This window comes from Narcine bancroftii, chromosome 5 (genome assembly GCF_036971445.1).
Source record: "Narcine bancroftii isolate sNarBan1 chromosome 5, sNarBan1.hap1, whole genome shotgun sequence".
Lineage (NCBI taxonomy): Eukaryota > Metazoa > Chordata > Chondrichthyes > Torpediniformes > Narcinidae > Narcine > Narcine bancroftii.
Genome location: NC_091473.1, coordinates 347,606 through 365,345, shown reverse-complemented (window position 1 = coordinate 365,345; position 17,740 = coordinate 347,606). Strand labels below are relative to the sequence as shown.

The following is a 17,740-nucleotide window of genomic DNA, read 5'->3' as shown; positions in this document are numbered from 1 at the left end:
TTTGTGTCCCAACACACTACAAGAAAATTTGTTTTAATGAGCTATCAAACTGCCCTTTAGTTGCCCGAACTTGATCCCAAGATGAGGTCTTCCAGTCCAGATCATCTGAAATGTCTTCCTTCTTCCAAAAGTGGCTTGCCCTCCACCACCATCAACTCAGCTCAAATCTCCTCCATTTCCCACTCATCTGCCCTAGCCCCCTCTGCCCCCAGATGCAACAAACCTAAAACCCTACCAGCCTCTGTATCCAACACATCCTCTGTAATGTCTGCCACCTACAACATCAGATACATCTTCCCCTCTCCACCTTCTGTAGGGACTGCTCCATCCAGGACACCCTCATCCTTTCCTATTAATCACGCACTTGGCACCTTCCCCTGCGGCTGCAGGAAGTGCTACACTGGTGCCCACACCTCCCCCACTACCATTCAGTCCTTCCAAATGAAGCAAAATTTACATATCCATGGGTGTCATCTACTGCATCCAGTGCTCCCAGCTACATCAGAGAGACTGGACGCTGACTGGGAGATTGCTTCGCTCAGCATCAGAGAGACTGGACGCTGATTGGGAGATTGCTTCGCTCAGCATCAGAGAGACTGGACGCTGACTGGGAGATTGCTTCGCTCAGCATCAGAGAGACTGGACGCTGACTGGGAGAATGCTTCGCTCAGCATCAGAGAGACTGGACGCTGACTGGGAGATTGCTTCGCTCAGCATCTTCGTTCTGTCCATATCAGTGCCAGGGATCTCCCAGTGGCCAACCATTTCAAATCTATGCCTCACTTCCATGATGACATCTGTCCATGGCCTTGTATTGTCAAACCAAGACCACCTGTACGTTGGAGGTACATCACCTAATTTTCTGTCTGGGCCACTCTCCCAACAGGATGGCATTAACATCGACCTTCATTTTCTGTTAGCCTACTCCCTCTCCCTCTCCCTCTCCTCCATCCCTCTGTCTTCTTTCCTCCAGCTCTCCACCCCTCTCCTCTCCAATCATAGAGCCATCCCCCCTCCCTCCCTTATCCACCGATTACCAGCTGCTTTTGGGACTATGTTGCTCCCCCTTACCACAACATTTTGTCCACATCTTGATGAAGAGCTCAAGCCTAAAATGTTGGTTATGCATCTTTACCTTTTTGCTGTTTGACCTGCTGAGTTTCTCCAGCACCAGCATTGTGTTTTTACTTCATCTCTGGTGTCTGCAGGCAGTGAAATGCTGGCTGAGGTGTCACAGTATGTCAGAGAGCAAGTCTTAAGACAAGCATCATTAAACTGTGCAGGGACCCTGTTTACCAATGTGAGGTTTATTCAAGAGTTTGGCAACAGCAGGAAATAAAGTATCCGAGAGTCTGGAGGTGTAATTTCACTGTGCCTTGGTACCACACGACAAATAATTTCAATGCACTGGGAGGTTTGGACCTAGATCTCAGGATGCCGATGGTTTGTGAGGCTGCGGGAGCGCTGGAGACAAATCCATAGAAACTCAGTGAATCTGATAGCTAATTAAAACAAAGTTTCTTGCAGTGTGTTTGCTTCTCTTACAGCAAAGGTCAAAGTGTATCATGTCTGTTACATTTTAACCTATTTTTACATGACAGTAAAAGGAACCTTAAACCTCTGTCCATGCAGGTCTTGGAACCTCATCCACCCCTTCCTTCACAATTTGCTCCCACCCATCACTCAGCATCCTGCTCCCAAGGGGAGCCACCCCCTTGGCTCCTGTCCACAATCACCCACTGGCCCTGCTCCCAACACCACCCCCTTGGCTCCTGTCCACCAATCACCTACTGGCCCTGCTCCCAACACCACCCTCTTGGCTCCTGTCCACAATCACCTACTGGCCCCTCCTCCCAACTCCACCCTCTTGGCTCCTGTCCACCAATAACCTACTGGTCCCTGCTCCCAACACCACCCCCTTGGCCCCTGTCCACAATCACCTACTGGCCCTGCTCCCAACACCACCCCCTTGGCTCCTGTCCACAATCACCTCCTGGTCCCTGCTCCCAACACCACCCCCTTGGCTCCTGTCCACCAATCACCTACTGGCCCCTCCTCCCAACTCCACCCTCTTGGCTCCTGTCCACCAATCACCTACTGGTCCATGCTCCCAACACCACCCCCTTGGCCCCTGTCCACAATCACCCACTGGCCCTGCTCCCAACACCACCCCCTTGGCTCCTGTCCACAATCACCTCCTGGTCCCTGCTCCCAACACCACCCCCTTGGCTCCTGTCCACCAATCACCTACTGGCCCCTCCTCCCAACTCCACCCTCTTGGCTCTTGTCCATAATCACCTAGTGGCCCCTGCTCCCAACACCACTCCCTTGGCTCCTGTCCAACAATCACCTACTGGCCCCTCCTCCCAACTCCACCCTCTTGGCTCCTGTCCATAATCACCTACTGGCCCCTGCTCCCAACACTACCCCCTTGGCTCCTGTCCATAATCACCTAGTGGCCCCTGCTCCCAACACCACCCCCTTGGCTCCTGTCCACAATCACTTACTGGCCCCTCCTCCCAATTCCACCCTCTTGGCTCTTGTCCATAATCACCTAGTGGCCCCTGCTCCCAACACCACCCCCTTGGCTCCTGTCCAACAATCACCTACTGGCCCCTCCTCCCAACTCCACCCTCTTGGCTCCTGTCCATAATCACCTACTGGCCCCTGCTCCCAACACTACCCCCTTGGCTCCTGTCCATAATCACCTAGTGGCCCCTGCTCCCAACACCACCCCCTTGGCTCCTGTCCACAATCACTTACTGGCCCCTCCTCCCAATTCCACCCCCTTGGCTCCTGTCCACAATGTCCTACTGGCCCCTCCTCCCAACACCACCCCCTTGGCTCCTGTCCATAATCACCTACTGGCCCCTCCTCCCAACTCCACCCTCTTGGCTCCTGTCCACCAATAACCTACTGGTCCCTGCTCCCAACACCACCCCCTTGGTCCCTGTCCACAATGTCCTACTGGCCCTGCTCCCAACACCACCCTCTTGGCTCCTGTCCATAATCACCTACTGGCCCCTCCTCCCAACTCCACCCTCTTGGCTCCTGTCCACCAATAACCTACTGATCCCTGCTCCCAACACCACCCCCTTGGCCCCTGTCCACAATCACCTACTGGCCCTGCTCCCAACACCACCCCCTTGGCTCCTGTCCACAATCACCTCCTGGTCCCTGCTCCCAACACCACCCCCTTGGCTCCTGTCCACCAATCACCTACTGGCCCCTCCTCCCAACTCCACCCTCTTGGCTCCTGTCCACCAATCACCTACTGGTCCATGCTCCCAACACCACCCCCTTGGCCCCTGTCCACAATCACCCACTGGCCCTGCTCCCAACACCACCCCCTTGGCTCCTGTCCACAATCACCCACTGGCCCTGCTCCCAACACCACCCCCTTGGCTCCTGTCCACCAATCACCTACTGGCCCCTCCTCCCAACTCCACCCTCTTGGCTCTTGTCCATAATCACCTAGTGGCCCCTGCTCCCAACACCACCCCCTTGGCTCCTGTCCAACAATCACCTACTGGCCCCTCCTCCCAACTCCACCCTCTTGGCTCCTGTCCATAATCACCTACTGGCCCCTGCTCCCAACACTACCCCCTTGGCTCCTGTCCATAATCACCTAGTGGCCCCTGCTCCCAACACCACCCCCCTTGGCTCCTGTCCACAATGTCCTACTGGCCCCTCCTCCCAACACCACCCCCTTGGCCCCTGTCCACAATCACCTACTGGCCCTGCTCCCAACACCACCCCCTTGGCCCCTGTCCACAATCACCTACTGGCCCCTCCTCCCAATTCCACCCTCCTGGCTCCTGTCCATAATCACCTAGTGGCCCCTGCTCCCAACACCACCCCCTTGGCTCCTGTCCACAATGTCCTACTGGCCCCTCCTCCCAACACCACCCCCTTGGCTCCTGTCCATAATCACCTACTGGTCCCTGCTCCCAACACCACCCCCTTGGCTCCTGTCCACAATCACCTCCTGGTCCCTGCTCCCAACACCTCCCCCTTGGCTCCTGTCCACAATCACCTAATGGTCCCTGCTCCCAACTCCACCCCCTTGGCTCCTGTCCACAATGACCTACCGGCCCCTGCTCCCAACACCACCCCCTTGGCTCCTGTCCGCCAATCACCTACTGGCCCTGCTCCCAACTCCACCCCCTTGGCTCCTGTCCACAATGACCTACTGGTCCCTGCTCCCAACACCACCCCCTTGGCTCCTGTTCGCCAATCACCTACTGGCCCCTTCTCCCAACTCCACCCCCTTGGTTCCTGTCCACCAATTACAATGCTCCTGCCTCACTTCCGCTCTTGTGAGGCCAGTGAGATTTCCCCTCTTCACTCACTGCTGAGGCAATATCTCAATCTTGATTCTGTTATAGCACAACATTGTGCAGAGGATTGAGGGTGCAGAGTAGATGGAGGAAGGTTGTTTCCCATAGATAAGAGGGCCTACCTTCAGGATTGAAGGGTGTCCACTTAGATTGCAGAGCAATTTCTTTAGCCAGAGGGTGGTAAAACTGGAATTTGTTGCCACAGGTCATTGGGTGCTTTTAAGACAGAGATTGATTGGTTCTTGATTAGCCAGGGCATTAAAGATTTTGGGAGAAGACTGGTCAGTGGGGCTGAGTGGGAAAATGGATCAGCCATGCTCAATGGGCCAAATATCCTATTTCTGCTCTGATGACTTAAGGACATTTTCCCCCAACAATGGAAACAAATCCAGGAGCCATTCAGATTAAGGGGCCACCCATGCAAAATAGAAACAAAGGAATTTCTTCTTTCACAGGGTTGAGCCTTTGGGATTCTCTCCCCAAGGCACAGATGCAGCATACATATGAAAGCAGGGGTTGTGTTGAGGAGAATCGAGAGTTCTGGGAGGATGGCCAGAATCAGATCAGCAGACTCGAGGAGCTCCTTCAGGGCGTGCCTCAGTTGGCGGGAGGTGCACTGTGGCAGTATCGCAGATAAGCTGTTGAGAGTGGGGCATGAGGGGCTGCAGTCCGTGTAGTCACCCTCACTGCTGTTCAGGGATTGAGGGTAACCAACTTTGCAACTTTAAAAACACAAGAAATGGGAGCAGGAGTTGGCATCTGACCTGTCGAGCCTGCTCTGCCATTCAACAAGGTCATGGCTGATCTAGCCATGGACTCAGATCCTTTACCCCATAATTCTTAATTCATCCATTCTTCTAAAATATTTTAAATGCATTCAATGAGGTGACCTCTACTGCTTCCTTGGCAGAGAATTCCACACATTCAGTCCCCTCTGGGAGAAGTAGTTCCTCCTCATCTCTGTCCTAAATTTACCCCAAATCTTGAGGCTGTGTTCCCGAATTCTACTCTCGCCTGCCAGTGGAAACAACTTCTTTGCTTCTATCTTATCTCTTCCTTCCATCATTTTATATGTTTCTATCAGACTCCTCCCCTCATCAATCCAAACTTCACTCAGGTAGAGTCGCAGGCTACCCAATCTGTCCTCGCACACCAACCCCTCATTTCTGGAATCAACCCGGTAAACCTCTTCTGGACCTCCTCCAAAGCCTGCCTACTCTTTCTCCAGTAGGGAGAACAGAATCCCATCAAGTACTCCCCACTCCTCTGTACAGTTGCAGCAGAAACTCCCTGCTCTTAAAACTAATCCTTTCAGCAATGAAGGCCGACGTTCCACTTGCCTTCTTGATGACCTGTGGCACCTGCAAGCCAACCTTTTGCAATTCACGCACAAGCACTCCCAGGTCTCTATGCACACATCACGCTGCAGTCTTCCACCATTTAAATCAGTGGCTTTCAAATTTTTCCTTTCCACTCACATACTACTTTAAATAATCCCTATGTCATAGGTGCTCTATGATTAGTAAGGGATTGCTTAAGGTGGGATGTCGGTGGAAAGAAAAAGTTTGAAAACTACTGTTTTAATCGTCCCTCGTTGACTCATTATGTGCACAACTCCAAAGGAAATGGGCCAATGACAATTTTTCTCAAGCAAAATAGTTCAGTAACAATGGGTCGAGAGCAGTGATTCTCAACCTTCCCTTCCCACTCAGATCCCACCTTAAGCAATCCCTTACTAATCCCAGAGCACCAATGCCATAGGGATGACTTAAGGTGGTAACAATCTGATATTATTTTTACCTTCTGAAGTGGATGACATTCCATCTTTATACAACTATCTGCATCATTCATCAATGCAATGATTGTTTTATTTTTTTGTTAAGAAAGTTTGCCCATCACAAGCAGAACTGGAACCTACATCAAGAGGTAAACGGTACAGAACTCCCAGTGGCTATACTGGAATGGTCACACTTTCATTTGTCCACCACAGGAAACTGCAGCCCACCCCAACACACAGTTCAAACCTGACCCCTACTGGGGACACAAATGCAGAGGAAAATGGCTGTGAGACAACAAGTTTGTTGTAGGTTTCCTATGTGACGCTGTTAACTGGCATCACCCAGCGACAGGCAGTGATGACAGGGTGTCCATGTGTTGCTGGACTAGACCTTGTGCCCCCTCTCCACCAGCACGTCTCACAGCATCTTGGGCCGGTCACGCATCTTTGATACCAGGATGGGTAAAGCAGCCAAGACCATCAGCAGCAGGGCTACCAGGGGCCGGTAGAAGATCCAGCCCACAGCCACCGTCAGCAGAGTCAGTGAGGTGGCCACAGATAGCGCCAACACCGTCAGACCCACTCTCACCAGGTCACGGACAATCGGCACCCAGTCCACTGGCAGGGAGGAGAGTGAGAGAGAATATTTTTGTCAGTCTTTTGATATTTCATCATCTCCCTCCCCCCAGAAAGAAAAAGAAAAACACCGAAACTATATATTAATCACTATTCATATTTTCCTACCAATTTTGTATAATTATTAATTAAGAGGAGTGGGTGATGTGTGTGGATGGACTTTTGGTAACTAATTCCATATATGGTTCCCAAATCCTATAAAAGTTCCCAATCTGATTCCTTAAACTATGTAATTTTTTTCTAATGGTATACAATTTTGTATTTCACTGTCCCATCTGTCCATCATTATAAATGTTCTGTTTTCCATGTTACTGACACATTTTTTGGCTACCACTATTGCTAAACTCAAAAATTGTACTTGATATTTATCTAATATCAATTTTATATCTTTCATATATATTACCCAATAAAAATATATTTGGGACTTTTTGTATTTTTATCTTCATAACCGCTCCACGCAGGGAACCGCTCCACGCAGGGAACCGCTCCACGCAGGGAACCGCTCCACGCAGGGAACCGCTCCACGCAGGGAACCGCTCCACGCAGGGAACCGCTCCACGCAGGGAACCGCTCCACGCAGGGAACCGCTCCACGCAGGGAACCGCTCCACGCAGGGAACCGCTCCACGCAGGGAACCGCTCCACGCAGGGAACCGCTCCACGCAGGGAACCGCTCCACGCAGGGAACCGCTCCACGCAGGGAACCGCTCCACGCAGGGAACCGCTCCACGCAGGGAACCGCTCCACGCAGGGAACCGCTCCACGCAGGGAACCGCTCCACGCAGGGAACCGCTCCACGCAGGGAACCGCTCCACGCAGGGAACCGCTCCACGCAGGGAACCGCTCCACGCAGGGAACCGCTCCACGCAGGGAACCGCTCCACGCAGGGAACCGCTCCACGCAGGGAACCGCTCCACGCAGGGAACCGCTCCACGCAGGGAACCGCTCCACGCAGGGAACCGCTCCACGCAGGGAACCGCTCCACGCAGGGAACCGCTCCACGCAGGGAACCGCTCCACGCAGGGAACCGCTCCACGCAGGGAACCGCTCCACGCAGGGAACCGCTCCACGCAGGGAACCGCTCCACGCAGGGAACCGCTCCACGCAGGGAACCGCTCCACGCAGGGAACCGCTCCACGCAGGGAACCGCTCCACGCAGGGAACCGCTCCACGCAGGGAACCGCTCCACGCAGGGAACCGCTCCACGCAGGGAACCGCTCCACGCAGGGAACCGCTCCACGCAGGGAACCGCTCCACGCAGGGAACCGCTCCACGCAGGGAACCGCTCCACGCAGGGAACCGCTCCACGCAGGGAACCGCTCCACGCAGGGAACCGCTCCACGCAGGGAACCGCTCCACGCAGGGAACCGCTCCACGCAGGGAACCGCTCCACGCAGGGAACCGCTCCACGCAGGGAACCGCTCCACGCAGGGAACCGCTCCACGCAGGGAACCGCTCCACGCAGGGAACCGCTCCACGCAGGGAACCGCTCCACGCAGGGAACCGCTCCACGCAGGGAACCGCTCCACGCAGGGAACCGCTCCACGCAGGGAACCGCTCCACGCAGGGAACCGCTCCACGCAGGGAACCGCTCCACGCAGGGAACCGCTCCACGCAGGGAACCGCTCCACGCAGGGAACCGCTCCACGCAGGGAACCGCTCCACGCAGGGAACCGCTCCACGCAGGGAACCGCTCCACGCAGGGAACCGCTCCACGCAGGGAACCGCTCCACGCAGGGAACCGCTCCACGCAGGGAACCGCTCCACGCAGGGAACCGCTCCACGCAGGGAACCGCTCCACGCAGGGAACCGCTCCACGCAGGGAACCGCTCCACGCAGGGAACCGCTCCACGCAGGGAACCGCTCCACGCAGGGAACCGCTCCACGCAGGGAACCGCTCCACGCAGGGAACCGCTCCACGCAGGGAACCGCTCCACGCAGGGAACCGCTCCACGCAGGGAACCGCTCCACGCAGGGAACCGCTCCACGCAGGGAACCGCTCCACGCAGGGAACCGCTCCACGCAGGGAACCGCTCCACGCAGGGAACCGCTCCACGCAGGGAACCGCTCCACGCAGGGAACCGCTCCACGCAGGGAACCGCTCCACGCAGGGAACCGCTCCACGCAGGGAACCGCTCCACGCAGGGAACCGCTCCACACGCAGGGAACCGCTCCACGCAGGGAACCGCTCCACGCAGGGAACCGCTCCACGCAGGGAACCGCTCCACGCAGGGAACCGCTCCACGCAGGGAACCGCTCCACGCAGGGAACCGCTCCACGCAGGGAACCGCTCCACGCAGGGAACCGCTCCACGCAGGGAACCGCTCCACGCAGGGAACCGCTCCACGCAGGGAACCGCTCCACGCAGGGAACCGCTCCACGCAGGGAACCGCTGCTATCTCTGCCTTAAATGCACCCAATGACCACCTGTGGCAAAAAATTCCACAAATTCAACATCCTCTGGCTGAAGAAATTCCTGTGTTCTAAGCAGATACCCTTCAATCCTAAAGTTTTAACCTCTTGTCTGAGACTCTCCCACCGCAGGAAACAACCTTTCTACATCGAATCTGCCAATGCCTTTCAATGTTCAAAATGTTTCAATGAAATCGATATTCCACCCCCCAACCCCCACCACATTCTCCTAAATTCAGGCCAAGAGCTGTCAAACACTCCTCACATGATTAGCCTTTCATTTCCAAAATCATCTGAGCGAATCTCCTCTGAACCCTCTCCAATGTCAGCATATCTTTTCCTAATACTCCAAGTGAGGCCTCACCAGTTCCTTATAGAGCCTCAACATCACATCCCTGCTCTTATATTCTATTCCTCTTGAATTCAACGCCAGCATTGCATTTGGCTTCTTTACCGCCATGTCTCAACCTGCAAGTTTACCTTCAGGCTATCCTGTACGAAGACTCCCAAGTCCTTTTGCATCTGGATATTTTATAATTTCACCCCATTTAGAAAACAGTCTCCCCATTTGTTTTTTTTCTACCAAAATGGATGACCATACACTTACCGACATTGTATTTCATTTGCTGCCTCTCTCCCCATTCTCCTAATTTGTCTAAGTCCTTCTGCAGCCTCCCAGTTTCCTTAACACCACCTACTCTTCCACCTACCTTCGTATCATCTGCAAACTTGGCCACAAACCCATTCATTCCATTATCAAATCAGGAATATACAACATAAAAAGAAGCGGCCCCAACACCGACCCGTATGGAACACCACTAGCAACTAGCAGCCTACCCCCTCCCCCGTCACATAGACCCCCTCCCCCGTCACATAGCCCCCCTCCCCCCGTCACACAGCCCCCCTCCCCCCCGTCACACAGCCCCCCTCCCCCCGTCACACAGCCCCCCTCCCCCCGTCACACAGCCCCCCTCCCCCCCGTCACAGCCCCCCTCCCCCCCGTCTCACAGCCCCCCTCCCCCCCGTCTCACAGCCCCCCTCCCCCCGTCACACAGCCCCCGTCACACAGACCCCTCCCCGTCACACAGACCCCTCCCCCGTCACACAGACCCCTCCCCCGTCACACAGACCCCTCCCCCGTCACACAGACCCCTCCCCCGTCACACAGACCCCTCCCCCGTCACACAGCCCCCTCCCCCGTCACACAGCCCCCTCCCCCCCGTCACACAGCCCCCTCCCCCCCGTCACACAGCCCCCTCCCCCCGTCACACAGCCCCCTCCCCCCCGTCACACAGCCCCCTCCCCCGTCACACAGCCCCCTCCCCCATCACACTGCCCCCTCCCCCATCACACAGCCCCCTCCCCCATCACACAGCCCCCTCCCCCATCACACAGCCCCCTCCCCCATCACACAGCCCCCTCCCCCCCGTCTCACAGCCCCCCTCCACCCCGTCTCACAGCCCCCCTCCACCCCGTCTCACAGCCCCCCTCCACCCCGTCACACAAATGTTGGATTCCAACGCTCTGCTTTCTAACAATCAGCCAATGCTCTACCACACTAGAACATTTCCTGTTATGCCATGGGCTTTTATCTTAAGTAGCCTCGTGTGGCATCTTGTCAAAGACCTTTTGAAAATCCAAGTATACAACGCCCATTGCATCTCCCTTTATTCAGCCTACTTGTCACTTCCTCAAAGAATTCCAATAGGCTTGTCAAGCAAGATTTTCCCTTAAGTAAACCACTTATTCCAAGTGAAACATTAGACAGCCAGTCCTCTACTCTTGCATGAACCACAAGGGCTTTGACCAGGCTGAACTAAGTACTCACAACCTGTCTTGTATGTATCTCCAAGTACTCCAATACAATATCCTTGACAATCAACTCCAACATCTTCCCAGTAACTGATGTCAGTTTAACTGTTCTATAATTTTCTTTCTGCTGCCTCCATCACTTCTTGAATGGTGGTGGTGGCGGGGGGTGACATTTACGATTTTCCACTCCTCTGGGAGTATAAAGACCCCTGCCCTGAACAACTTGAAGATGCGGATCAGCCAAGAGCAAAAGCCTGGAACTCTCCCTGCCTGTGCTCTAATCAACAGCAATGATCTCAGCAAAGCACAACTCCACAAGAACCCACTTCATCTCACCCATTGGGGATATTATCTTTAAAGCTATATGCAATAGCACAGAAACAGGCCCTTCAGTCTGTCAAGTCCCTTCCAGCCCTCAACCACCCATTCATACTCACTTCATTGCATTCTCCCACATTCCCATCAACTCCCTCCATACACTCCCTCTCACCATACATTCAAGCCAATTACTCCATCAACCTGCGCATCTCGGAGGAAACCCGCTCTGCAACTCCAAACTGCGCCCCTCCCTTTCTACTCTGAGGAAAGGTCAGCATCCTTCCCACAGCCGCTGCCCCACCTGCAGAGCATTCCCCAGACGACATGACTATGTCTCATTTCCAGCTCATAGTCATGGTGGAATGGGACAGGGAGCTGAACAGTCTTGCTCTGTGTTGGGAACATGGTATCGGGACGTGATGGCGTGCTGACAGAATGTCACTGGGCTCACCCAGAGTATGCAGGATCCGTGTCATCAGCTTGAGGCCCAGGAACATGAGGAGCCACCCCACGAGGCGAAGTGCCCAGGTCAGGGCCGAGTTGGCAGCATGCTCCTTCTCAAAAACCTCCTGCAATGCAGAGATTCACAGGGCTCACGACCCAAACACAGCCAGTACCCGCACTGACCCACCCCCCCAAACCTGCATTCCCAACACACACCACAGCATCTTCCCACAATGCCTATTATTATGCTTCAGCAATTCTCTCCCTCACCAGTGGCTGGGGACACCCCTACCAGGATACCGGGGAACCCCCCCATCCTCCAGGGGACCGGGGAACCCCCCCATCCTCCAGGGGACCGGGGAACCCCCCCATCCACCGGGGAACCCCCCCATCCTCCAGGGGACCGGGGAACCCCCCATCCACCGGGGAACCCCCCCATCCACCGGGGAACCCCCCATCCACCGGGGAACCCCCCCATCCACCCGGGGAACCCCCCCATCCACCCGGGGAACCCCCCCATCCACCCGGGGAACCCCCCCATCCACCCGGGGAACCCCCCCATCCACCCGGGGAACCCCCCCATCCACCCGGGGAACCCCCCCATCCACCCGGGGAACCCCCCCATCCACCCGGGGAACCCCCCCATCCACCCGGGGAACCCCCCCATCCACCCGGGGAACCCCCCCCATCCACCCGGGGAACCCCCCCATCCACCCGGGGAACCCCCCCATCCACCCGGGGAACCCCCCCATCCACCCGGGGAACCCCCCCATCCACCCGGGGAACCCCCCCATCCACCCGGGGAACCCCCCCATCCACCCGGGGAACCCCCCCATCCACCCGGGGAACCCCCCCATCCACCCGGGGAACCCCCCCATCCACCCGGGGAACCCCCCCATCCACCCGGGGAACCCCCCCATCCACCCGGGGAACCCCCCCATCCACCCGGGGAACCCCCCCATCCACCCGGGGAACCCCCCCATCCACCCGGGGAACCCCCCCATCCACCCGGGGAACCCCCCCATCCACCCGGGGAACCCCCCCATCCACCCGGGGAACCCCCCCATCCACCCGGGGAACCCCCCCATCCACCCGGGGAACCCCCCCATCCACCCGGGGAACCCCCCCATCCACCCGGGGAACCCCCCCATCCACCCGGGGAACCCCCCCATCCACCCGGGGAACCCCCCCATCCACCCGGGGAACCCCCCCATCCACCCGGGGAACCCCCCCATCCACCCGGGGAACCCCCCCATCCACCCGGGGAACCCCCCCATCCACCCGGGGAACCCCCCCATCCACCCGGGGAACCCCCCCATCCACCCGGGGAACCCCCCCATCCACCCGGGGAACCCCCCCATCCACCCGGGGAACCCCCCCATCCACCCGGGGAACCCCCCCATCCACCCGGGGAACCCCCCCATCCACCCGGGGAACCCCCCCATCCACCCGGGGAACCCCCCCATCCACCCGGGGAACCCCCCCATCCACCCGGGGAACCCCCCCATCCACCGGGGAACCCCCCCATCCACCCGGGGAACCCCCCCATCCACCCGGGGCACCCCCCCATCCACCCGGGGCACCCCCCCATCCACCCGGGGAACCCCCCCATCCACCCGGGGAACCCCCCCATCCACCCGGGGAACCCCCCCATCCACCCGGGGAACCCCCCCATCCACCCGGGGAACCCCCCCATCCACCCGGGGAACCCCCCCATCCACCCGGGGAACCCCCCCATCCACCCGGGGAACCCCCCCATCCACCCGGGGAACCCCCCCATCCACCCGGGGAACCCCCCCATCCACCCGGGGAACCCCCCCATCCACCCGGGAACCCCCCCATCCACCCGGGGAACCCCCCCCATCCACCCGGGGAACCCCCCCATCCACCCGGGGAACCCCCCCATCCACCCGGGGAACCCCCCCATCCACCCGGGGAACCCCCCCATCCACCCGGGGAACCCCCCCATCCACCCGGGGAACCCCCCCATCCACCCGGGGAACCCCCCCCATCCACCCGGGGAACCCCCCCATCCACCCGGGGAACCCCCCCATCCACCCGGGGAACCCCCCCATCCACCGGGGAACCCCCCCATCCACCCGGGGAACCCCCCCATCCACCCGGGGAACCCCCCCATCCACCCGGGGAACCCCCCCATCCACCCGGGGAACCCCCCCATCCACCCGGGGAACCCCCCCATCCACCCGGGGAACCCCCCCATCCACCCGGGGAACCCCCCCATCCACCCGGGGAACCCCCCCATCCACCCGGGGAACCCCCCCATCCACCCGGGGAACCCCCCCATCCACCCGGGGAACCCCCCCATCCACCCGGGGAACCCCCCCATCCACCCGGGGAACCCCCCCATCCACCCGGGGAACCCCCCCATCCACCCGGGGAACCCCCCCATCCACCCGGGGAACCCCCCCATCCACCCGGGGAACCCCCCCATCCACCCGGGGAACCCCCCCATCCACCCGGGGAACCCCCCCATCCACCCGGGGAACCCCCCCATCCACCCGGGGAACCCCCCCATCCACCCGGGGAACCCCCCCATCCACCCGGGGAACCCCCCCATCCACCCGGGGAACCCCCCCATCCACCCGGGGAACCCCCCCATCCACCCGGGGAACCCCCCCATCCACCCGGGGAACCCCCCCATCCACCCGGGGAACCCCCCCATCCACCCGGGGAACCCCCCCATCCACCCGGGGAACCCCCCCATCCACCCGGGAACCCCCCCATCCACCCGGGGAACCCCCCCATCCACCCGGGGAACCCCCCCATCCACCCGGGGAACCCCCCCATCCACCCGGGGAACCCCCCCATCCACCAGGGGAACCCCCCCATCCACCAGGGGAACCCCCCCATCCACCAGGGGAACCCCCCCATCCACCAGGGGAACCCCCCCATCCACCAGGGGAACCCCCCCATCCACCAGGGGAACCCCCCCATCCACCAGGGGAACCCCCCCATCCACCAGGGGAACCCCCCCATCCACCAGGGGAACCCCCCCATCCACCAGGGGAACCCCCCCATCCACCAGGGGAACCCCCCCATCCACCAGGGGAACCCCCCCATCCACCAGGGGAACCCCCCCATCCACCAGGGGAACCCCCCCATCCACCAGGGGAACCCCCCCATCCACCAGGGGAACCCCCCCATCCACCAGGGGAACCCCCCCATCCACCAGGGGAACCCCCCCATCCACCAGGGGAACCCCCCCATCCACCAGGGGAACCCCCCCATCCACCAGGGGAACCCCCCCCATCCACCAGGGGAACCCCCCCATCCACCAGGGGAACCCCCCCATCCACCAGGGGAACCCCCCCATCCACCAGGGAACCCCCCCATCCACCAGGGAAGCTCCCATCCACCAGGGAAGCCCCATCCACCAGGGAAGCCCCATCCACCAGGAAGCCCCATCCACCAGGGAAGCCCCATCCACCAGGGAAGCCCCATCCACCAGGGAAGCCCCATCCACCAGGGAAGCCCCATCCACCAGGGAAGCCCCATCCACCAGGGACACCCTTACAAGTTGTCCAGGGAACCCCATCCTCCGGTGACCAGGTAAACCCCCATCTTCCAGCGTCCACCATTCACCAGAGAACCCCCATCCTCCGGGGACCAGGGAACCCCCTGCCTTGGCAAGAGGCACAGCAGGAGTGCATTCAACAAGTTTTTGTTTCCTTCCAGGTGAATGGGTGGGATTGTGGATGTAACTCACTGCAGGGAGTGATTGGCAGTTGATGGACCAATTGGAATATTCGGCAGCTCTCAGCTGTCTTTGACAACGGCTGACACTGCAGTGAACTGCTGAGTGCTTGACCAATAGGAAGTGTGTCTGTATGCGTGCATCTGTGTATGCAGGTGACATCAATCATTCCTCAAGAAGGACCCCCGTCGCTGTTGAACACAAGCCGGGGAAAATGTAGCTGCAGTCAAAAGGACAGCTCCATTCCTGCCGTTATCGTGTTGAACACACTTCTCACAGATGCCAAGCGCATTTACCTGGTCTTCTCTCCACCCTACATTGGACATTGTAACATTGGAGAGCTCTGGGAGTAGGTTTACATAGGTCCGCACCACATTATGGGCTGAATATTCTGTACTGTAATGCTGTTACGTTCTACATTCTAGTCCCCACATTTGTTAATTAATTTATTTGTATTGCATTGTCTCCTATACGAGCTGACTTGCCTGGATAACACCCACAGCTTCTCACTGTATCTTGGTACCCATGACAATTAAACATTCAATTCAATCAATACGCTGTTAACCATTTCACTACTGACCATGGCCGAGAGTTGTTCTTCGTACAGTAGTTCCAGAAGGTTCCCTGCCCACGTCTGGTATGGAGCCAGCATGTTGGTTTTCTGTTGAGCCACAACGGTCACCTGCAGGAAGCAAACGCACCAGAGGTGGTGGAACACACAGCTGTAGACTGCGCTGTACAGCTGGGACTCTGAGGATCAGCCAGCAGGGCACAACGCTGTGGCTGGGTCTGGTCCAGGATGGGGACTTAGCCGCACGGAAGCAAAAGCAGCTGGTGGGGCGCGCGCAGGCCAACCTACCACATCTGGCTGCCCCAGGAAGGACCACTGCCCACTGAGCCCGGCGTAATGGAAGGATACACGAACATCCCCAACCTAGGAAAAGAAGAGTTGTAGTGCAAGTGAAAAATCACAACACGTCGGAGATCGGAAGTAGAGTGGTTTGGCACTATGATAACCTCCCTCTGTGTCAGTGAGACCAAGGCGGTGTCAGGGCTGGGAGGGTTTAACACCTCCACTCACCTGACCCAGGGCAAGCAGCCTGATACACACCAACACATCATTCAGAGACCGGAGGTTCAGAATGAACCAGCCTTCCAGGTTGTTTGGTGGGGGGGTGTGGGGAAAGAGGCAACAGGGGGATCTGCAATGGGGGGGGGGGGGGGGGGGGCGTGTGTGTGAGATGAGGACTACTCACCTCTGGGCTCCTGGGGTTTCTGCTATGATAGAAGTGATCGTCAAGAACGGTGATATCTGCGTGGGGCGCCCCAAACTTAGACAAAGGAACCCTCCTGAAGCTTTGAATTTTCTCAATTAGTCCTAGAATTTAAAAGAGAAGATTGAAGGTGACCCTCCCCATGACTCACACCAAGAAGAAAGTCTTTGTAAGTTGGCTGAGTGCAGTGTACCTGATGGATCCTAGCCTTGTAACAATGCCGTATATCGAACAAGCCCCTTAGCTGCTGCTGCCATGGATGCAAGGGGCATTTATATTTCACGTTGCGTATTTGAAAGAGCAAACAAGGGTTCGCTACAAGCCCAGAGGACTCCAAAACCCAGCAGCAATAGATATTCACCAAGACAAATGGTTACTTAAACAAAAGTTGCTTTTAATTATCTTTAAACATGAAAACAGAATCACATTTTAACTTATCACAATTGACTCAACCTAACCCCATTCTAATTCTAAGCGCACATGTATGTAATGTGTGTGTAAGTTCCGAAAAGTTCTTTGGTTCACAGTCCAATCTCACTTCTCATTCCTTCAAGTTCACTGGTTGCAGGCAATTCTTATACTGTTCACAGAATTAAACATTTATCAAGTTCACCAGGCTTTAGTGTTTGAAAGGTAAGTGGTTACCGCTCAGGAAGGTTCTTGTCGGATTTGAGAGTGAGAGTTTGCTGTTCCAGAACAGCCACAACTGATTTACTTCCATCAGCCACTTCAGTATCTTGCTGACGAAACCTGCCCCCTCAGGGTTCTCCAGATGATAACCTCTTTCTTTCAGGTCACCACAGAGTTCCTTTCTGTTCCACTTATTCCAAGTGAAACATTAGACAGCCAGTCCTCTACTCTTGCATGAACCACAAGGGCTTTGACCAGGCTGAACTAAGTACTCACAACCTGTCTTCCAAATGGGGTTTTCCACATGCTTTCCAGGTTGTCCTGTTCCAGTCCCAGCTGCTGTTGCTGTCTGTAACACTGTAGAACTGATCTCTGTATCTCTA

General features: G+C 57.6%; 1 protein-coding gene across 1 annotated transcript; it reads right to left on the bottom strand.

Moving 5' to 3' along the window:
• Window positions 1–6,190: 6,190 nt before the first annotated feature.
• Window positions 6,191–16,838, bottom strand: LOC138763008 (transmembrane protein 43-like; the record flags this gene model as incomplete). The annotated part of the gene is made up of 5 exons (XM_069936488.1): window positions 6,191–6,735; window positions 11,746–11,863; window positions 16,034–16,135; window positions 16,313–16,387; window positions 16,710–16,838. Coding segments are annotated over 5 exons (624 nt in total), but the record flags the coding sequence as incomplete, so codon positions are not given.
• Between the last annotated feature and the right edge of the window lie 902 nt (window positions 16,839–17,740).